General features: G+C 33.9%; 1 protein-coding gene across 1 annotated transcript; it reads left to right on the forward strand.

Moving 5' to 3' along the window:
- Positions 1–2,818: 2,818 nt before the first annotated feature.
- On the forward strand, positions 2,819–17,587 carry PAX9 (paired box 9). The gene is made up of 3 exons (XM_003756436.2): positions 2,819–3,485; positions 6,917–7,056; positions 16,899–17,587. Exons 1-3 carry the CDS (start codon positions 2,819–2,821, stop codon positions 17,151–17,153), a joined length of 1,062 nt encoding a protein of 353 aa, XP_003756484.1. The 3' UTR covers positions 17,154–17,587.
- Positions 17,588–23,667: the final 6,080 nt, after the last annotated feature.

Raw genomic sequence — 23,667 nt, forward strand, 5'->3', positions numbered from 1 at the left:
TAGAGGGGTGATATTGAGAATGTCAATTTAAGATTTCAGAATATCAAACACTCCTATATGAGAATAACTATATACCTAAATTGACTACCAACCTCACAGGGTTGTTAGAAGGATCAAATGATATCCTGTATTTAGAACTACTTTGTAAATTACAAAATGTTTCAAAGGTAATTATTTGATTTTATACATATCAAATACATACTAAATGTAGTATTGTAGTTTAAGAAGATGTAACCCACTAATCAAATTCAACAAGACATATTTGACTTTGCTTTCAGTTTAAACAATATAATCCACAACCTATAAAAACATAAATATTAGAACTCAATAACCACAGTGTGTATCATGCCTTTGTTATTTCTATGATAATGCAGAAATATCAAAAAAAGCCAGGATAGTTGGTTTCATTTGTATACACACATTCACACACAGGAACACAGACACACAAGCATGAAAGCATGACATTTTCATCTTTCACTCAATCTTTCAGATTTAAATCATGTGCTATCTTCTTAACATTCGAATCTGACACAATTATATTGGTTAAAAATCAGTTATGAACAATAGCAGTTCAATGGGAAACAACTTCAGAGTGCTTGAGTTCCACATGGTTGGCTTGTACTAAAATTTTACCTTTAGAAGTAATATAGCTAGAGGTAGCTGCCCTACTACAACTTGAGTATTGTACTTATTGTAATTTAAGACTACTGACAAAAGCTGGGTCTTACTTCACTCCAATCCGGCGGTTCTTTTTGGCCCCAGGATCTACATAGAGAAGATACTTTTTTATCTTCTCTAACTTATCTTCCCTAAAAGACCTTCTTAAGGTAAAGCCAAAATATGGCCACTAGCTTGTCTTCTGAATTGGAAAACTTAAGCAGTTTCAGATAAGGATTTTCTGTGGTAAAGGATATTGAATTTTATCAGTCTTCTTATCCCAGACACTGAATTTGGGTGGTCTCACCAGGCCTACCTTTCTTTCACTATGACCAAGTTTCTAAAAGTGCCTCTTCATACCAAAGTTATGACGTCATTAGAGATTAAATAATTCTAAATGCTTTTCTTTTTCTTTCCTCAATCCACACCTTCCAACTCATATGTTAACTTCAATTATTTGATATTAGACTAAAAAGTACTGATAATGCTAACCTAAAGTGTTTTTGACCCAACGTAATCGTTCCCTTCTCTTCCCGGTCTCTTTCCATAATCTGGGTTAATGTTTAATTTAATTTAATTTAATTTGACTAACCAATATATATTTATTCATGATTTTTGCTTTCTCTTTAAGTTACAATAGGGCAGATGTTAAATATTCATTTCTATTGTTATTTAGAAATCCAGGTGCTGAGTACTACTAAGAGAGAACGGAAGGAGTTTCCAGGATTGTACTGTCAGTTACCTTCTGCAGCCAATCTCAAAATCATTTTCTTTGAGGCCCGCCTCTTTGGAGGTGGGTCATTGGTGATTGATAGGCAGAGACACTCAGCCCAACTCAGCCCAGCCCACTTTACTGCTTAGATTGAAATGCAGAACTCGTACCTCTTTCTTCGGGACACAAACTTCCTTTTATCCCTTTCCCCTTTTAATTTCTTGTTCTCTGCTCCTGGGTTCAACAGGAGGGACTCGTGGCTAGAACTAGAGGAGACTGAAGCACTGAGGAAATAGTCAAAGTTAGTTCTTGGAAGTCTAGAGTGACTGCTTATTGGTGTCCTGGTCAAAGGAATGGGTAAGTGGCTGCGTACTGTAATGGGAAAATTTTCTGTTCTGTCAGACTGGGTGGGAGGACAAGTGGCAGAGGAGAAAGAGAGAGAGAGAGAGAGAGAGAGAGAGAGAAGACAGAGAGAGACAGAGAGAGAGAGGGACACAGAGAGAGACACAGAGACAGAGACAGAGAGACAGAGACAGAGACAGAGAAAGAGAGAGACAGAGACAGAGAGAAAGAGAGAGAGACAGAGACAGAGAGACAGAGACAGAGACAGAGGAGAGAGAGAAACACACACACACAGAAAGAGAGAGAGAGAGAGACAGACAGATAGACAGACACACACACACACACACAAATAGGGAGAGGGACTGAGAGAAAGAGACGGACAGAGAGAGAGAGACACAAAACTAGAAAGGGACAGAGACAGAGACACAGAGAGAAGCAGATTCAGAGAAAGGAGGAGAGAATTATAATTTGTTACCGGAAAGTCACAACTTGCTTATTGACTTTGCTTGTATTTCCTACACGTTATAACAATAAGTTAAAAGTCAATAATACAGGGAGATCTAATGTCTGGGTGAGTGATTATTAAAGCCGTTAGAATAAAGGAATTTTTACATTATGGATCACTAGAGTACCGGTGGAGGCATTTTGTTACACAGGCGTACTCAGCATATTTGGCTTCCCTTAGAATCTGTCTTTAGAGCTGGTTGAGCAGAATAACTAGCTGAGCGTAGGATGCTGAAACAGAGAGAGTTTGTGAATCCCAAGAATTGTGTCCGATTTCCCCTAGTCAGTTTTGAGTTTTGAGTTTTGAGAACCCCAATGATCTGACTGCCTCTTTATTTTTAATTTGCGTCCAGAGCAACTAAAATACTTGGACGGCAGAAAGAGGGTAAGGAAATAAAGTAAGTAGACGTTAATTTCAGTAAAGTTCCAAACAGTGCGATTTGGGAGACACACAGATTTGAGTCTAGAGAAAGGAGTGTCAGTTCAGTCATTGGGCTCTTAGAGGGACTAGTCCAGGGATCTCTTTAGTTTTTTCCCTGAGAACTTCAGGAAGGAGGAAAACTGGTGCTTTGATAGTTGTCACAACACTCTGTGTGTGCGCGTATGTGTGTGTGTTCGCGTGCGCGTGTATGTTCTTTTGCAGAGCCAGCCTTCGGGGAGGTCAACCAGCTGGGAGGGGTATTCGTGAACGGGAGGCCTCTACCCAACGCCATCAGACTCCGCATAGTGGAACTGGCTCAATTGGGCATCCGACCCTGTGACATCAGCCGACAGTTAAGAGTATCCCATGGTTGTGTCAGTAAGATACTGGCGCGCTACAATGAGACGGGCTCCATCTTACCTGGGGCGATTGGGGGGAGTAAACCTCGGGTCACTACCCCTACAGTTGTGAAACATATCCGGACCTACAAACAGAGGGATCCAGGAATCTTTGCGTGGGAGATTCGTGATCGTTTGCTAGCAGACGGTGTATGTGACAAGTACAACGTGCCTTCAGTCAGTTCCATCAGCCGAATCCTTCGCAACAAGATTGGGAATCTATCTCAGCAGAGCCAGTATGATTCTTATAAACAGCATCAGCCACCGCCTCAACCCACCTTGCCTTATAACCACATATACTCCTATCCGAGTCCAATTACTGCAGCTGCAGCCAAAGTACCGACTCCTCCTGGAGTGCCCGGAATTCCCAGCAATATGGCCATGCCTAGAACTTGGCCCTCTTCACACTCTGTCACAGATATCCTGGGAATCCGTTCCATCACGGACCAAGGTAAGTTCGGGCCTGAGAGGGAGAGAGGAAATAGTAACAGCGAAGTTTATTTTTTCCATTCCCCTTCTCACGGCAAACTCCTCTTTAAGACTTTTAAATCGCTTTAGTACTCTCCACTTGGAAAACTATTGTCTATGGATTGTCCTCCTGACCCTTCTAACAGAAGACGTCCTCCCTAGTAATTGCAATTCGCTATTTTCTACTCACCTCAGAAGCCATCTAAACACCTTACCTAGCTTCTGTTCTCTAGAATTTGATTCAAATTACGAATCCAAGGCAGTATAACTTCAAGTTTAAATAGCAACGGGGAGAGAAAAGGATTCAGCTAACTCTTCGAAAGACAATTCAGCTCCTAGACCAGGCCTCTTGGAGCTAGGGCTTTGCATTGAAATTTCTGTGTTCCCCTACTCATATTCTCTTAATCAGGCCAAATTTGCTCAGACAGGAAGTTCAAATGTCACCTAATTGGTTTCATTCTTTATGCTTCACTTTATGAAACAGTGAGTGAACCAAAAAGAAAACCATCGGTTACTTTGTGTGGCTCTCCTTCCATGAACTAATCTTCTACTTTATTATTGTTCATGTTTCCATTCTACCTTTAATTGGGGAGAGGGAGAGAGAAAGCTATGGGAGGGAGATAATGTCAGTCTTTGTTGATAGCTGTTTCTCTTTAACTAAAACCTCCACATTCTTGTGAACAAATCTTTTAACTTTTTAATTTTGTCTAAAGTGAAATAGACTAAGATTCTTTATACTTAATACCTTCTTTTTCTTTTATTTTTTTCCTTCATACTGTTTATCTTGCGTTTGTCCTCTGTTTGTCTTTGTCCTCTGCTTGTCTTTCTCTTATTTCAGCTTCCTCTGCATATTTTTCAGTTCTGCAGCCAGAGTAGAAAGCTGTTTTGATTTTGCTTTTAGTTGCAATAGGATCGTTTCCCTTTTCTCCTTTTCCCCTTCCATCCCCCTGCCTGTCCCAACACCTCTCTGTCTCTGTCTCTGTCTGTCTCTGTTTCTCTCTCTCTCTCTCTCTCTCTCTCTCTCTCTCTCTCTCTCTCTCTCTCTCCCTCCCTCCCTCCCTCCTTCCTTCTTTCCCTCCTTTCCTCCCTTCTTCTTTCCTTCCCTCCCTTCCTTCCTCTGCCGTTTTCTACATCGGTAGACTAGGGAATGAACATCTTTTTGGCCGGGCAGATTAGCTTCCTAAAGTCCGGGGTAATCAGTATTTCCGTAGGCGAAGTTTGTTTTCTTTTACTAAATTGTTAAAAATGCCGAAGAGGCAGATCTCAAATAATAGTGAGGACTAAGAGGTGTGAACCTTACTTATATCAGCTCTCTATGCGTTTGGAAAGAGCAGAGGGGCAATTCCATTTTGGGAAGGATAGATACCTTTAATTATTTCCTCCTTTATTAACACCACATTGGCACAGTTGCCTCTTTCAGTAATCAAACAATAGTCGCAGCTTTTCATTCCCTAGTTGTTGATAACAGCATTTAAAAGACTCTTCTGAAAGCCCTCATCAGAGCCAGTCAAGTTAGAGTGAACAGAACATTGGAAGCTGCGTTCTGAGGGTTGTTTGCCCTTGATTTATAGGATAAATTGACCTCGCTGACATTTAAAGGAAGCTTCTATTCATGAGAAAGTGTGGGATCTGTAGGAATGGGGGCTCTCTCAGCGATCTCAGTTTCTTGAGACATCTGGCTGGTGCCCATCGACTACATTTTGCTGAGAAAGACGAAGAGATATAGACAGCTCTGTGCTGGAACGTAGACTCAATCCAAATGGGAACTCGACTTAATTAATTTATGAGGAAAACTCATTCAACAGGGGTAGACAAAATTGAAAAAAAAAATGTTCTCCTAACAGGAATCACAGTTAGACTAAGATGTCGCTTGGCAGTTTCTCTGATTAGTGAGTGGGGAGGGGAAGATCTTTGTGATGTATTTGTTGTTGTGGTTTTTTTTAAATGCTCTAACATTGAAAATCTTGCTTGTGAAAAACAATTATTCTATCTAATCATTGCTCCTAAACATTCTCTCGTTGGTATATTTGTGTGTGTCTAAATTTCTAAAAAAAGAAAAAGTCCAACCTTTCAGTCCATATCACTGAAAAATAATATGATGTGAAGTATGCAAGTCCTAAACCCTGTGTCTCTTTTAAAAGAAGCATACTAATAAAAAAGTGATAACGAATGAATAAGCATAGCTTTAGGTTAAATTTTAGAATTGTTTTGTCACTATATTTGTGATTGTCAATTAGAAACAAAAAAGATTTGTAAACCTTTCGTTCATCCTCCTAAAATATCGAATTATTGAACATGTTTTTATTTCTATTCTCTTTCCCTTCCTTGCATGACCATTCTTTTTCTAACATTTTCTATAAAGCCTAGGATTTCAGAATGGTAAACAACTTATTTATTATCACAGTCCCTCACTTTTTCATAAGTACTTCTACTGTTCATATCTAATATCTGATTGACACAAACATCTCGACATTACCTTCCATCTGTATAATTGTAACAGTATCAGAAAGTCCAGATCAGGCGTACATATGGGGAAAATGGGCACTCATATTCAATTCTAACTATGCGTTATTCTTGTTATTTGTTCGTAGGCTTTTCAAAGTACTTTTAAAATATTTTTAAAATTTCCATTGTTAAGTTTTTCTCGTGCTGTAGTCCCATCCGGCAAGACTAGTGCCTAGACACCTCTTTTTTCAGAAATAATGTTTGGGGGTTTGAGGAGATTTTTGTAAATTCATAATAGAAGGAAATGCTAACTTTCAATTCTAATTTTTTAAAATTCAAGTTCAGGATTCCTCCCCTCCAAGAAAAGGGACTGTTTAAGAACTCCTGAATTCCACTGATTTACATGAAAAAATGTGAAATAGAGAGTGATATCTGTAAATACAAACACATTCACACTAAGACTGAAATGCTTGCATTCTTTTCATCTTTTAGCTCCAGCGTTCTTAATCTTGCTTGATTAGCCTCCTAGAGAAGTCGAGTTTAAAATGGAGAAGAGTTAGGCTTTGCCTCTTGCCTCTTCATTTTTCTTTCCTTGATGCGGGGAAAACATGCTTTCTCATTTCCTCCTCGTTTCTCCATTAAAGTCAGGTGGAAAATAAAAGTCTTTGTTTTTTCTTTTTAAAGCAAAAAATCTTGCTGGAGGAGATTGCAGCATAAGACAGGCTAAAAATACTTTTTAATTTAAAAAGAGATGGCTTGGCCCAGTGCTGGGGAAGGGCAGGGTAAGACCAGAGAGGAATTTAACTGAATTCTGCAGACTCTGGATTTAGAAGCATCATTTAGCTCCTTTCTGGAGATTTTAGGCAAGTTTGAGGAGATGTTAGATGTCTCTCAAGCTCACAAAATCATTTCATGAAGCCTCAGCCAGGCTCCAGCTTGCCTAATTTCTGCTTTTCTTCTCTACCACAGTGAGCGACAGTTCCCCTTTTCATAGTCCAAAGGTGGAAGACTGGAGCAGTTTGGGCCGCAACACCTTCCCTACCCCTACCCCACACCCAGTCAACGGTCTGGAGAAAGGTTCTTTGGAGCAGGAGGCCAAATATGGACAGGTAAGGAAAGACAGGGGTCCAAAGGCATCCCTGGAGTTAAACTTTTAGGAAAGGTCCACAAAGGCACACTCTGAGACTCTTGAGCTAGGAATTGGTGGTGTGTATATTTTTTAAAGCCCAACGATACAATGAAGAGACACACATTTAATCCTGAAACTGTCCTATTATATAAGTATGATTGCCTCCATTTTACACACCAAGAAACCTAAACTAGAAGAGATTTTAATTAAGTGACTTGCTAAAATATGATCCCTAAAGTTCCTTCCAACTCTGAAATCAATGGTATCAGGATTTTTTGGATATTGGGGTTATTCCATTCTTGGTCACTGACAGGCACTAATCCTATACCGAGTTGGTAATGTTAAGAGCCAGCTTCGCCCCCTCTGTCTTTCCAAGGAACACAGGCAGAGAATTGCCTAAATTCAAAATTTCTTTTCTTTATTCTCACTTTGAACCTCTCCAGTTCTCCAAAGTTCATGTGCATTAGCATAAAGTGGGGGATCACAAATGGATGCTCCCAAAGTCATAGGAGGACCTTTGGTTTACATAATACAAATCTCCTCCACCCTCATCCCCCAGTCTTAAACCTATGCTCAAAAGGTGCACAGCCTCTGTACAAAGACAGGAGAAATGACAGAGTCAGATCCAGATATTGAAAATTTCAGGATGGCATTGGATGGCAGGAGACGGGCTGTTAGCTCTTGAGTCCAGCATCTAGCATTCTCTAGTCATAAAGAATCTGGGGAAGAGGATGGAAGATAACACAAGTGGCTCTTTTCTGGGCTGGGGGAAAATGTCTGAGCCATGACCAGCAACTCCTTCCATGCATCCCCTGCCAGACTCAGGGTAAATGTTTCTGATGGCTCAGAAATGCCCAAAGTGGAAAGGAAAGAAAAGAACAGAGAAATCCATAGTTTTAGTTCCAAATTCAGCTGGAGTTCTCTTTCGCAACTCGGTCTCTCATTTGGTGGTTCTGGTGAAATCTTTAAATAGAGGTTTCTGATTAATGCCTGCTATGGCTGATTTGGGAGTCAAGACAATCCATCTGCGGGTACTTTCTGGTTTAGGGATGGTGCATTTTAATCTTAATTTTAAACACTTCTGGGGATTACTGTGGCCATCACAAACCAAAATCTGCCACACAGGGAACTGGGGTAACTAGATAAAGTTAATAAAATTAGCATTTGTGATTAAAGGTCAAATCATAATCTCCCCAAAAAGGCTTAGTGAGAAAACCTCAAATTGTACTGAATGGTGGTGGACTGTTTAATTTTTGCTTCCTTCCCTTTCCCAAAAGGAGATATTAAAGCACTTAAAAAAAAAAGGAAACTGACCACCACCACAACAACAACTACAACAAAACCCAAGCCAAATAAAGATTACCACCCTAGAATTTTAAATCTAAATTCAACAGTTAAGTATACACTCGGTATGTAAGTACATACTCAGGCTTTCAAGTTACAAATATACTCAAATGTTACCCCAAACATACTTATTGTCCAAATTCTGAAAACTCCAAATACCTAGCTTTTACTGGGTGCCTTTATTTTTGCGTATTCAAGATTTCTCTTTCTAGAAGGAAAAAAAAAGATTATTAACATAAATTGAGCTTTTTACTTATATTAAGCTCTTGGAAACCCCGAATGATTTCCTTTTACAGAAACTTTCCTTGCCCCACTTAAATAACAAAAATGGAAGAAAAAATTATATACACTATCTCATTATATTCTCTCAAGGACCTAGGTATCAAGAGTCTGAGAATCATCCAAGGTAATACCATTCTTATGTAGCCCAGTGAAGACTAGAAGATCTTTTTTAAGCTTCCTGGCCAGAATCAGAATATTTTTCCCCCTTTTCAGTGATACATAACTTCTACCAAAACATTTATTAACAAGGAAAGAGTTTTCTCTTTGTTCACTGTATACCTACTAAAAATAATATTGATAAGAAAAAATTATGAAGAGGTCTTTGATGTTATTAAACATCAAAAGATGTTTCCTTCCCCATGGTGAACTTTTAGCAATCAAATTAACTTTTATGAATTCAAGAGCATAGCATATTATGTTTTTGAGGTCAATCTTCAGGATATCTCCAAGGACTTTGATAGACATTATTATATATTCTATGAATAGCATAGAAAAATTCATAGATGGAAAGGATTTTATTGTTCTCTTGGGATGCCTCTTTATAGTTGATGAAATCGGTTGCTATACAGATAGTTTCTCTATGCAAATAAAAAGACCTTGAATCTCTTTTCCTGTCACTTAAAATTTGTAGATCTTTTCTGAAAAAGCTTAAATAAATTTTATTCATATATATGATCATAAAGTTAAATCGATAAAAAAAATAAAAGTTTGAACACTGAGAGATTTGCTTCAAGATGACATTCCAAACAAAAATTGCTTATATTAGACAGATTTAATATTCAGAGATGGTAAATCTTAGAACTGAACCAGACATAGAACTTTAAGAAACAGTAAGTCAAACAGTAGTAAGTCTCTTCCTGTGCTCAGGAAGAAAAAACTAAAGCTGAAAACTGATTTTTTTTTAACTTCAAAGAAAAAAAGTGTTATATGTCAAAGTAATCCATGGATATTCTTATTTGCATTATGTTTTTTTTTGTACTGCTAAGGAACTAATTACTATATTATTACATTTAGAGAATTAAAAATAATGCAAATGTTTAAGTAATGAAAAATGTCTGGCTACTTTGAAGTCTTTGAGTGCCTTGTTAATTTTCTAAGGCTCTAAGGATGTGCTGGGTTTAAGTTTAATTTAATTTACATATTAAACAATATATCCCTTTAACTTTGCAGTACACTTTACATACTTTATCTCATTTAAGCCTCACTGTAACCCTTTGTTGCAAAGCCTTTTACAGATGAGAGAACTTGCACTTAGATTAAATAATTAGCTGATGTATCACTTAATAGTAATAATAATAACTAAGTATCAAAGGCAGAATTTAAACCCAGCTTTTTCTGACTTCAAGTCCAGGAAGTAATTCACTATGATCCATTTGATTCTATAGATCAAAAAGAAACCTGTATGTATTTGAAGATTCAAACACCTTTTGATTATGGAATGTAATATAATTCCTTGGCTAAAAAAATCATACATATGTATACACATGCTCATGTGTGCATATATCTTTTCATTGTCCAAAAAAACACAACTTTATTAATATTACTTCTGAAAATGTCATCAATATTGTCAATAAAAAATGCAAAGCTTTTGGTAATATGTTTGGTCTTTAAGTCTGTGACTTTTGGGGGTTGCATGGAAAGAAGGTCACAATTTTTAACATTTACACAGTTTATTACTCTTAAGTGTCATTTGTGAACACAAAAGATATTATTTAACTTCCTTTTGCTGTGCAGTATATGTGTATATTACACATTTTCTTTTTCATTACATAAATGAGGAATTGTAACTGCAGAACATGAATCATTTATCCAAGGCTAGGCATCAAATCAAGGGAGAAAATTCAGCTTCTTGAGACTCAGATCATAAAAGTTCACCAAGTCAAATTACAATGCAGGATGGAGTGGGAGTAGTTGTAAAGTTCAATTTTAGAGAGACAAATTTAGGTTTGATGTTACAAAAAATTTCCTAACAATTAGAACTACTACAAATGGAATGGCCTATCTTAAAAATGGAGTTCTTCAGCTAGATGCTAGATAATAACTCAGTGGTCCTTTTGTATTTAGGTTGGACTAGATGGCCACTGAGGTCTCTTAAAACAAGCTGAAAACTGATTTTTTTTCACCCCAAAGAAAAATCTGTTATATGTCAAAGTAATCCATGGATATTCTTATTTGCATTATGTTTTTTTGTACTGTTAAGGAACTAATTACTATATTATTACATTTAGACAATTAAAAATAATGTAAATGTTTAAGTAATGAAAAATGTCTAACTACTTTGAAGTCTTTGAGTGCCTTGTTAATTTTTTAAGGCTCTAAGAATGTGCTGGGCTTAAGTCTAATTTAAATTTAAATATTAAATAACATATCACTTTAACTTTGCAGAATACTTTACATACTTTATCTCATTTAAGCCTCACTGTAACCCATTGTCGCAAAGTATTTTACAGATGAGAGAACTTGCTTAGATTAAATGATTCTCAAATTCGATGGTTCTATATGACTGCAACAACCAAAAACATAAGATTTGATGGCTGCTGTATACTGGTGTTTTTTGCTTCCCAATTTAAAGGTCCAAAGAATGTCTGTTCGATTTTTCATAATTAGAGCCTTATATACATTTCAGTTACATATCCATATGTTTGAAGGAAAGGTCAGCATAATGTTTTTTAACATTGCTACACTGTATGATTGGCATTTTATGCTACTTTTGAGTAGTCCCTTTCTACTTTCTCACACAAATTGGAATGTTTTGCAGATAACTACTAACAAATTCAGATTGTCTTTATCCATGGATAAAAAATAGAAACATTATTATTAAGCTTAAGAAAGTAAAAGAAAAAGAAAAATACCTACTCTGTTTCTCACTCTATGAATCAATTCTTTCTTCTATTCTTTCATGGCTGATTCTTTGCCAACTTCAGTATTGAGAACACATAATCCTTGGTGGCTACTGTGACATAATACAAAATATTTCACAAAGAATGATGGAAATTTATGTATGAATAATGGCTTTATAATAAATTGATATCTTTTATTAGTTTAAATTACTTAGCAAATTATCTGCAGGCATTCCCCCAGAGTTTTCCAGAAATTAAAAAAATATATATGTTTATTACCCAACTGAAAAGAAAATTGAAAGATAGGTTTTCTGGCTTTCAGTTACAGATATTATCCTCACTTTAGAATAAAATAACACTTCTTTGGAATTTATGATGATCTCAATTATGAAAGTATTATTTAGACTGATTAATTTTAACTGAGTATTAACAAGCAAAACTTTGATGATGAAATATGTCAAATGTGAAATTAATCCTTTCATAAGACTTCATATTTTTAAAAGCTGTTGTCAACTTGCACAATATTTTAAAGCTGATGTTATATTTTTAAATTATAAAATGTAAGAAAAAATATCAATACTTCATAGTTTTCCATTCCCCAGGGATATTTAAATTTGCAACTTGATAACTAAATGTAATTAAGATACTTTTTTTGATGAATGTTGAAACAATAATTACAACTGTCATTTCATTTTATCAGATTTTTTTTGGGGGGGGGGGAGGAGACAGTTTAGTATATACTAGATTAAGGGAAAGGATTGACAGTTAGAAAAAAATGCTTACACAAAACATTTAGGGACTTTTGTTTATTAATATATCCCAGTGCATTTTCTTGCTTATGATTTCAAGATTGAAATTCCAGGTAAAGCATATCTATATTTGCAGTCAAGTTTATTTCACAAAAGTGCCAATAGAAAGCAAACTCAAGTGAGTTTGAGGGAATAGTCATTTGGAAATGTTTAATGGATAAAGGCTTCCAATGGCCAGACAGTTGTCATACCAGTTTCTTCTGTGGTTTGAATGCTGACAGACTTCCATTTTTTTTTTCCTCCCTGAAGTAGGAAAGAGACATAAAGACTTCAGGATCAAAAAAAGAGATAAGTAGGGTAGAATTTTTATTTGTGAATAACTCTTGATATTTTAGTCATTCAGATGATAATGCTTATTCTATGACAAAGTAAACATTCTGATTCAAAGACAAAATAGCATATTTTTGGACAAACAATAAGTGTGGCTTTTTGAGGTCGCAGAACTATTTGAATCCCAGTAACTTTAGTTATTTTCTATAATTTGGCAATTTACTCCTTTTCATTTTTAGTGAAGACTTTATTCAACAAGATTATGTTTTAAAAGTTATTTCTAATATTACATATTTTAACATTCTTGTTCAGTCAGTCACATCTAAGTCTTTGTGACTCCATGTCATGCCCTTCCATTCTTCACTATCTCCTGAAGTCTGTTCAAATCCATGTTTGTCCTTTCCTTTAAAATTAATTAGTTTTATTTTCTACTATTTGAAAAATCTCAGCAACCAAAAAATGCTCTTTTTAGAGAATTCTCTTTTGTATGTTTCTATTAGTTCTAGTAAATATTGTTTTCAAAAATCAGGCAGAATCAAACTGGTTCTGGAGAGCCTCTCCACAAACTTTTTTTTTTCCCAAGGACTATTGTAGGTCTTGATAGAATACATACATATAGAAGAGGCTAATGGATTGAGCTTTTATTTATAGCATCATTAGGTAAAGCAATTTTCAAAAATGAAATTTTCATTACTAATATTTCATTTAGAAAATTTGTTTACTCTTCCCTGGGGATTCCATATTATTAGTTGATTTATACATTGTATTTACAATATCATTAAATAGAATAATTTAGTGTACTTGCTTCTATTATATTTATGATGCACATTTGGGACCCTCTAGTTAAACTAAGTATAGCTTTTCAGATTAGTTGTACACACTCTTCATTGAAAGCATTAAGTACATCCTGGAAGTCTAGACCCATGTACTGATTTAGTAGGAAGAATAAGCAGTGTGGCTATCTGTAATACTTCTTTCTTTGCTGTGGAAAATTTTACTCTTTCAGTGACTGTTTCATAAATATCAATTGACTTTGTCTTTTAGAGACCTATGGTTTTCAGCAGTGGCACTTTCTAAATTAATAGTGAGAAAAGGGAAGGGTTTATGGAGTTTCCAGAGTGAATGTATAATAAAAGTAGCAGGAGATGGGCTCACTATGATGTTCAGAATCTGGGCCTTCATCTCTCCAACTTTAAGTTTATAAAGTTAAAAATATGTTTTAAAAACACATTTTCTCGCAGTGAGATCATCTTTAGCTTAATCAAAACCCAAAGGTTTTCTGGACAGCCATTTAAAGTAACATTTATTCTGGATGTTAAAAGAAAACATTTAGCCTTTCTGTGCTGCTGTTAAAGGAAGATGGCAAGGTTGACCTCACTCATAGAAGTTTTGGGAGGAGTACACAATAAAAATAACTAAAGTCTCTAGCAAGTTTTAAAGTGCTATAAAGTGTTTAATAATAATGAGATTCCTAACAAACATCAAGTTTGGGGCTCTGAAGATGGAGAAACTGAGTTGAAATGAAAAAAAAGGAAGCAAATTAGCAGCATATTTACCCTGAACTAGTAAATCTAGTCGTGAAGAGAAGCACCTGAAGGCAATGCTGGCCAGATTCCAGTGTACCACATCCCCTAGGCTCCAAAAGTATTATGTAAGAATTGGATGCAGCATCGTTTTCTAGAGAAGCTCAGAGTGAAATTTTTCTTCAGAATTACCTCCATAGTGAGATGGGAACACTAGCAAAAAAATATGGATGGGAAAACTTGAAACAAAGAATAGATTGATGATGTGTAAGAAGACATAAGGCACAAAGGAAAGGAGTAATATAAAGAGGGTATGGGGATGCAATTTTTTTTTTAACAAAAGCAGAAATTTCAGGGGGGAAAGGTTTGAAATATAGACAAACTGCTGATTTAAAAAAAGTAGGGAGAAAAAAAACAATAGGTAGATAATGGATTTTGTGAAGGAGGAGGATAGAATTCCTCTACCATTTTTATTCATTGAAAAATCAAAAGATTTGAACTGATTGAAGAGTTTTTCCTCCAACAAAAGTATTATACATGATGAGTTTACGTACATTTGATGTAGCTATCATTGCAAATACAATAAGTCTTTTCATTTTGTGGAGAGAGGAGAAGCAATACTGAGCTTTTTAAAATTGAGAATATATACTATTCATTTCTCCCAAGGAATTAGAATTTCTTGTTTATTATTAGAATACAAAACACTGATAATGTAGGTTTATATCTTTGCTAAGGATTATAACTCTGAAAAAGAAAGATAAAATTCAGGGTTAGCCATGTTTAAGATCAGCCACAGATGTGAAAAACTTTCAAAAAGGGAAACTAAATAAATCTTCTAATTTTTCCTGGTCTATTGAAAACTCAAAAATATCTTAAAGCATCCTTTGATATATTGCTGGCTAGGTCAAACTAATCATCAGTCTTTTTGCTCAAAGATTTCTATTCTGTAGCTCATCTCCTAAATCTCCTGGTACTTTTCCTCTTCAGAGTAATAGGACTTTCTGGAAAGACTCTGGAAAGAGTCACCACACTACTTCTAGAATACGTATGAAGAATTAATATCACATATCTAGTTTTATGTGTTTCAATTTTTAAAGAGAAAATTTTAATGAGAAGATCCATTTGAAATTTATTTTATTCTTTCTAATAGATATCTAAGAGAAACATGATAATCTACTTAGTAAAACTTCCCAATTGTTCCTTAAAACAGAAAATCATGGAATGTGTTTGAATAAGCCAAAGGAACATAATTTATCAACCAGTAATAATTAAAAATTATAGTAATTTGAATTAAATTATATAAATTAAACTAGAAAATAGTTAGAATCATTGAACTTTACGTTTTGGAAGGAATTTAGTGATTGTCTAGTGGGGAAAAACTTGTTTATTATTTAAATTTTATTTTTGAACTATATTTTTCTTTAAAATAAAGTATTTTGCATATATATTATATATTTGCATACATACACACACATGCACATTTCCATGATGAAAAATATCTGTGTGATACATATGTATGTATATGTCAAAGATACTATACACACATATATGTATGATTTTGAATAATGAAAAAATTTTCTGAAAAGCAAAATTCCTCAGTCATGCTTTCATTAGAAAAATATGTAAAAATTTTAGTTCATTCATGTCAGCATTAGGAAGCAAGACTTTTTTTTTTAAACATTGTAGAAAGTGAAACAATTACAATTGATTTGAAGAGCACAGAGAAAGTCCATGTCAAAGTCAGAATTATAATTCAGGGTGTCTTTTATAGTATTAATAGTAATAATAGCAACAATATTCCAAAAGTATATAATTTCCTAAGGAGTTGTTTCTGACAAACTATACTTTTGTCTTGTTTTGTTTGTATTTTTAAAAACATTTATTGATATAATTTCAAAATTCATGATTAATTCAACAACTCTTTAAGTGAATTGTCCAAGCAATTTAAAAATTTCAAAACTATATTCTAAATGGGAGGCTCGCTTCTGGAGAAAAAAAATTCTGATAGTTAATTATTCACTTATATGACATCTATGTAAGAGGTTCTTAATCTTTTTTTTTTTTTGTAATCCTTTCTCAGTATATTGTTCTTAAAAGCAATGCATTTAAAAAAGAAATGAAAATAGGTGAAAATAAATATGTAATGTTTCCCATTCAAGTTCACAGACCCTTGAACTCCATTTACAGACCATCCTTCTCCACATGCCATCGCTTGCCTCCAAGTTTAAGAATCTTCAGACTAAGAACTTCTGAGCTGAATAAAAAACTCTAACCAAGACAAAAACAAAAAATGTGTTGTTTGCTTTTCTTTTCTTTGTCAATTAAGCATCTGTGGTAAGAAAGCTAAAACACTTCATATGTCATATTTAAGGAAGGTTATCTACATTGTAACTTCCTACTGACAACTATGCCCTGCTATCTTTATTAGAAGGGATATAAATTTGCACAAACACTTCAAGGAAAGAGCTAGAGAAAATGAATAGTTGAATAAAGTGCTAAAAAGCTTGATGAGTATCATTTTTTCCCTCACCTAATATTTGCCCTAGCCCAGAGGAATGAAAATTTGTAAGACTGCTTTTTGGGGTTTGTACTATGCCTTTTGTCCTAATAATAAGAAACCAAATATTCAGATGGTATAGTTCAATAACTTGCTCAAAAACAACCTTCTACTTCTTCCTAAGAATCTGTTTTCTTTTTTTTCAAATATAATTATTTTTCTTTCCTATACTTCTTTTATTTTCCTATCTATTTCAGGCACCAAATGGCCTCCCAGCCGTCAGCAGTTTTGTGTCAGCATCCAGCATGGCTCCTTATCCTACCCCAACCCAAGTGCCACCTTATATGACATACAGCGCTGCTCCTTCTGGTTATGTTGCTGGACATGGTTGGCAGCATGCTGGCAGCACTCCACTCTCCCCCCACAACTGTGATATCCCAGCATCGCTGACATTCAAAGGCATGCAGACAGCCAGAGAAGGTAGTCACTCCGTTACAGCTTCTGCTCTCTGATATGAAGTTCAGTTCTGAACAATTTAGTCCCAACCTTTTTCACTCTGTATCAGTCAATTCTCTTCTTTCCTCCAAGGCCACAATACCTTATCCCTTCTATTCCCAAACCTTTCCTCCCTCCTTTTCCAGATTCACACCCTCTGTGTTAATGACCCTTAAATATTTCTTGTCCTAGCATCTCTTCCACAGCAAAGCTGAAATAACTTTAGGATTCAAATAACAGAAGCAACATGAAGATATTTTCTATTGCCCACACAGTGTTTTTACTTATAGAAGAACCTGTATCCCTTAAAGGGCTCAAGAAACTTTTTTGATTTCATTGATAAAATCACACGTGTATATTTATTCTAAATCAATCTGAACTTTTAAAATGTGCAATTTGTTGTTGAAGTTTGTGAAAATCAATAAAGGAAAACAAACATAGAAAAACGTTATACTATACCCTTTAATCAATCAAGGTGACCATGTAACCTTTGCTTCATAATTTATTCGCCTAGGGAATAAATCAACAACCAACCTGTTTGAGTGAATCAATTGATTTTGACAGAGGACTTAATTGGGCTGTGGATGAAATTGTGTGTAGAACCAAGACAATATCTCAATTGTGTTCCTTCTGGTGCTTCAACCTGATTCCAAAGGCATGATTGTTTATATTTTCTGTCAGTTTGTAAATATGGCTTTGGGTAGCACTTGTGGTTTTGTATTTTGGTACTTTACTATTCCTTTCTGCCCTACCAATCTTCATTCACTTTGGAAGAAACTTTTTTTTAAAGATGACTTTCTGGTAATCTTTGATTTTGATGGTGGACTACTCAGGCACTGGGAATGTGGACTCCACACTCCACCAACTTTTGCGTATGCAGTGAAGTCTTCAACATCTCATGAAGGATTTTTTCCCCCTACAACAGAGGAATCAAAAGGCAAAAAGGACAAGTCAATTTTCTCTACTGTACTTTAAGCAGAGTACACATATGCCAAGCATAAAAAGACAAGCAGGTGAAACATAATTTGAATAACAACAAAAAACATAGAAGAAGTCACTAGAAGCTTAAGTTTAATGTGAAACAAATGCAAGGACAATTTTTCCCATGAACTTAAGTTAAAAACCACTGTGAAACAAAGTTGTACTTTTATTGTTGACTTGCATGTATGTTTAGCAATACAGCTCAAAATTATGTTGTAATTTAAAGAAAATGGAAAGTTTAGCTTTAGTGAATGTAAAAAATGGCTTGCTGTGAAGTTTACATTGATGTATAGAAGCATGTTTCACTTACAGGTAAACTGGTGGTGGCAATAGATATATAAATGCTACTTAATTCTTAAATTCCCTTTACTAATTTCTGGATTCACAGGAAACTTTTAATTGCTAAATCATGTGATCTCAATTATTTTCTAATTTAATGTTAATAACAGAAAATGTGTATGTGTGTGTGTGCGTGTGTGTGTGCGCATGCATGTGTTTGTGTGTGTTCATACATCTTAGCTGTTTCTTTGGCAAAGTTCTACAGATATTTTTTTCTGTTCTGTTTATTAACTTCACATGCTTGAAAATAGAAGCATGGAAATGATATGATTTCTTTTTTAATTGGCAAAATTCATTTATTAGAATATTAATATATTGTGGGTATTTTTTTGACCTGTGCAATAACTAAAAGGGTATGTCACTAGATATGGATGTTAAAGATTACATTCATAAAATGATCTTGATTTCTGCATTTCTATACTATACACAGCTTAAATGGCAATCCAGTTCCTGCTATATCAATTTGATGGTCTCATTCATCTTAAATTCAAATAGCTAAATAATAAGCAAATTCCCCACAAACATCATGGTGACCAAGGAAGCCCTTTCCCATCTCCACCCTCCCCTCTCAAATAGCTGTCCTGTAACAGCCAATGCAACCTAACTTCAGTGCCACAAAGAGGCTTAAAGCAAAAGGAGCAATTGAATTCTCTAGGGCTTTCTTTGATCTGGTTAAACTATTATTGACATCTATAAGTTTCTAGTCTAGTGAAAAAGTAGACTATAAACCAAAAGAATGAGAGGTGCCAGTCCAATGTTTTTAAAGTGTTTGGACACTTTAAAAATTGTTCAAAGAGGGACTTTTCTGCTTATCAGAAAAACTGACATAGATGATAAAATTATTCATTGTCGTTTTTTTGTGGTTTTCCAGGTGACATAAAGTCTTTAAAGAACACTAGTTGTTACTGGCCACATATGAAATCAAACAATTTTATTTCTTTTTTTTCTATTTTCAAAAGTCTATTGTTATTATGCTATTTATAAACAGTTTTTTATAGTTCTTGTATTTTTTTAAATATGGAAAACATTTTTAATTCACATGGTGTAAATTGAAAATGACAAAAGCAAATCCCAAACATTATCTACTATTGAAACTATCTCACAACTTGAAGTCTCTCAAAAAGCTTAGAAAGGGAAAGAGAAATGCAGTGACCTTTTTGTTTGATTTTTTTCTATTATTATTATTGACATATCCTCTCTGTTTATCTGGGGATAAAAGCATTCTTTTTAAACTGGCAGATATATTCTTTAGATGCATTTTCCCACATTGTCCATAAGGAGAGGCTAACACTTCAATTACATGGCCTTTATGCAGGCAAAGCCCTCTTTGATATAATTTGGGAATATAACCTGTGTAGATAGAATGCAATTGGATCTTACTAAAGGGACATTCTCATTTTTCTTTGCATTTCTGTTTTTAATCGTCCTTTTATGGAAAGATTGGGCTGAAATATAATTAAAAAAATCATTTTGGAAAGAAGGTACAACAGAAGGCTGTGTATGTATATAAGTATATTAAAAGCCTTTTATTTTTATATTTTGAATGCTTTAAATTAATAAAAATAATAATTGCAATGTTATCTTTTAATTTTAATTTTTAAAATATTTCTAACCAAAGTTTCCTCATGACATTGGTTCACTCATATATGTTTTGTCAAGTAAGGGGATCTCTCTTTGCTGATTTAAGCTACTGGAGTAATATCTATAGATCTATAACAAGAAAGTGTAGTTATAGAATCTGATGTAGTTACATAAAAATCAAAGATATTTTTGTTAGTCTATCTTAGTACAAGAATCTTTGGAAATGCTAAGAATGCCCAATAATTTAAAATATTTGTACCTTCATGATATATCATAGATAACAGACTTTCTTACCTGAGCTATCATTCAATCAGGAGTGTAATTTTGATTTTTGTATTTCTCTAATAATCTCATAAGATTATGCAAAAATCTGGATAATAAATAGTGACTTTCATTTGTTATTTTGAATAAAACAAATAGCAGGAAAGTGTTTCCAAATATGGATTCAAAAAAGGAGAATTTGTTGTATTGAAATTTAATATTTCCGAGTCAAGAATTTCTGACATAATGATTTGTAAAAATGGCCCATTTCAAACAATAGTTCAAAATAATATGATAATCAGTAAAATTTATGCATGTACATGTGTATACATATATATAATATATAATAGGGACTCATGTCACTATATGGAATCACATTCATTCTGATTTAACTATTTGAAATAGTGAAAGTCAATGGAATAATTAAAATATTTAAAAATTAACTGATTTCACTGTTTCAGAAATTTATGTACAACAAATTTCCATTTTCACATGCTTGAAACATTTTCATAGTATCTTTAAAAGTAAACTATTTATACAGGAATCTAATTACTTATTGAATATTTAAAAAAATTTCAAAACTTTGTTTTTCATCGAAGTACTTGAGTACTGTTAAAAATAGCAACAAAAATATTTAATTTTCTTTGACTTTGTATGATGAAGTAATTATTATTAACATGGTAAAGATGAAGTGGGATTTGTGACACATTTTGTTAGAGAATTCATTCTAGTCATTCCTACTAATGTGGCTACTATATGAATATTTCCACATTATGATTACATATTTGCTCTAGGTTACTTTTCTGTCCATGTTCCATGTTGCCAATTACAGTTTAAATGTATATCCAGAGAAATATTTAAATAATTTCTAAATGTGTTAGTTCTGGAGGAAGTTGATTTGTGCTTTATAGTTCAGTGTCTATCAACATTAATATTAGATTCTGTTTTGATCACTGTTGTTATAGAGCAGATATTCATTATCTCAAAGGAAAAATAAAAGATTTCATAGGCAATCCATGAATCACAAATTTTCCTGAACCCAAGAATATATATATTCATAAGCCAAAAGCATCACTGCACCACCTAGGGAAAAAAAAAAAAAGATTATCGTTATTTAATTCTTGTGGAATCTTCTGTTTTCTGTGTTCTTCAATGCTCAATACAATGTAATGGAGAGAAACTATAAGTAATTATCAAGATATGTGCATTAATGATTTAATACACATCAATAAGACATATACATGAGTATATATGTATGTACACATTATATATGTTATCATAAAGTAAATAGAAACACACTTAATCTTATTAAGATATGGCCTGAATACAAAAACTCATTTTTGGAATCTTCAAATGGAAGCAATAGAAGTATATTTTTCTTGGTCCATGAATTAATTGTCTTAGCAGTGTTCAGGAAAAAGCTTCACCTTTCTTAACAGCAACAACAACAAAATGATACTTTCTCTTACAATTATGTCAAATAACATATCACTTCAAATTGCACTGCAATGAATGCCAAGAATACTATCTAAAAGTATAGTGCAAAAATGACTGGTATAGTTTAGAATGATATTGTATTTTAATCTTCAGGTTTAGATAGAATGAAACTAAAACTATAAGAGTGTGGAGTTGGGGTTGGTTATTAATCATCTTGTACAGAATAATTTGCAGATATGACAACTGCATCAGCATATTTGAAGAGTATATATTCTCTCTGATATGCTTTAGTAAATCTGAGGTGCTTAATGCTGCCTTTACTCACTCATAGGACAATGTGAAAACTATTCAATAGGTATCCAGTTTGTTAAAACTTTGCACTTGCAAAGTAATTTTAAAAATCAAGATTCTTTACTACTGTATTAGTGTATGGAATAGTGAAAGTAAAGCAGGTGGATCATTTCCTGGTCTAGTCAAATTTGAGTTCAAAAGCCTTTCTGAAAAAAAAAAAGGTTTAAGTAGAGATTTGGAGCAGGGAAAGGAAGATAAAGGGAAAAATCTTCTTGAATGAATGAAAATGCATTATGATTATTGATTACTGGCTTCTGGTCAGTTTTGGAGATGATATAATCAGATTCATAAGCAGAATCTTTCTTTTTAAATAGAGGGTGACTTATAGGAAGAAGACATTAATAATGGAAGAGGTATCGGAGTAATTAATTTTATTACCAGGGTAATTGAGTAAATGAGTGTGAGTAGTGTGGTCCAATGCATACTTTTGCACTTATTCACAAGTGGTTATGTATAATCCAGAGCTATTTGCTCTGAATACAGAGGAATGATATTATTATCTATTACATAGGAGTAGCTGACTTTTCCGGTGAGATATAATAACTGTGTGTGTGTGTGTGTGTGTGTGTGTGTGTGTGTGTGTATTTCATTCCTTAAATAAAAAAAATCAAGTTTTCAGGGTGTTCATCTCTGAAGGAAAGGTCATGTATCTATATGTGTCAATTGAGAAAATCTATGTAAAGTGCTTACCTCAAGATGCTATATTATTTTAAGTTGAATTATTATTTTCATTATTATTTAGGCTAATTATAGGAAACCATTGTCATTTTTGAAGGGTTATGTTTTCTTGAATTTATAGTGATGAAACATGCTTTGGTTTATGAAGCCTTCTTAGAAAGAGAAGGAACACTTCTCTAAGGGAATTCATCTCTTTCCCTTTATTTTCTCTCTTCATAAGGAAAATTTTCTCTGAAAATAGAGGTAAGGCATCATTCAAGAATTAACTAGGAGCAGAAGAATTTTCTTGATGGGATGCTTGTTTCTTACCGAAGATTTTCCCTTCAGTAAGAAGCCACTATATATCCTAAGACAGCCCATGAGTTTGTGGGTTTGTTTAAGTTTTATTATTATTATTATTAATTGTTTTAACAAACCTGGTGTTTGGCTTCTCTCAGAACTTCAGCAAGGGAGAAGTCCCTATATATACTAAGGCATCTCAAACATTTAATGGTTTGTAGGTTTGTCTGAGTTTTTAATTTTAATTTTTGTATTTACTTGAACTGACTTCTATCAGGACTTCATCAAGGTAATAAATATTTCTTTTAGAAAGCTACAGACAAGTATCTTAAAGACTCACTAACAACACTAACAACTCTTAAGTTCTCTCCTTTTTTTCCCACTGTGTTTTGCCATGTGGGGAATTTTTATTGTGTTGGTAACAGATATGAATTTTGTAAAAATAAAAAATTTAAAGAAAAAACACAGAAAAACAAAGAAAGAAGGATAGATTTAATGGAGATATCATTACCTGGTCCAAGTCTCATAATTTTGGGAAGCAAATTTTCATACAAAGCAAAAAAACTATAATTAAAAGGATTGAGAAACATTTTTATTCTGAAAACAAAATGGGTTTATCTCTAA

The sequence above is a fragment of the Sarcophilus harrisii genome, chromosome 2 (genome assembly GCF_902635505.1).
Source record: "Sarcophilus harrisii chromosome 2, mSarHar1.11, whole genome shotgun sequence".
NCBI lineage: Eukaryota > Metazoa > Chordata > Mammalia > Dasyuromorphia > Dasyuridae > Sarcophilus > Sarcophilus harrisii.

Coding starts and splice junctions, on each gene's coding strand:
- PAX9 (XM_003756436.2), top strand. CDS start 2,819: ATGTGTGTGTGTTCGCGTGCGCGTGTATGTTCTTTTGCAGAGCCAGCC. Junction 3,486..6,916: donor CCGTTCCATCACGGACCAAG/GTAAGTTCGGGC, acceptor TCTCTACCACAG/TGAGCGACAGTTCCCCTTTT. Junction 7,057..16,898: donor AGGAGGCCAAATATGGACAG/GTAAGGAAAGAC, acceptor TATCTATTTCAG/GCACCAAATGGCCTCCCAGC.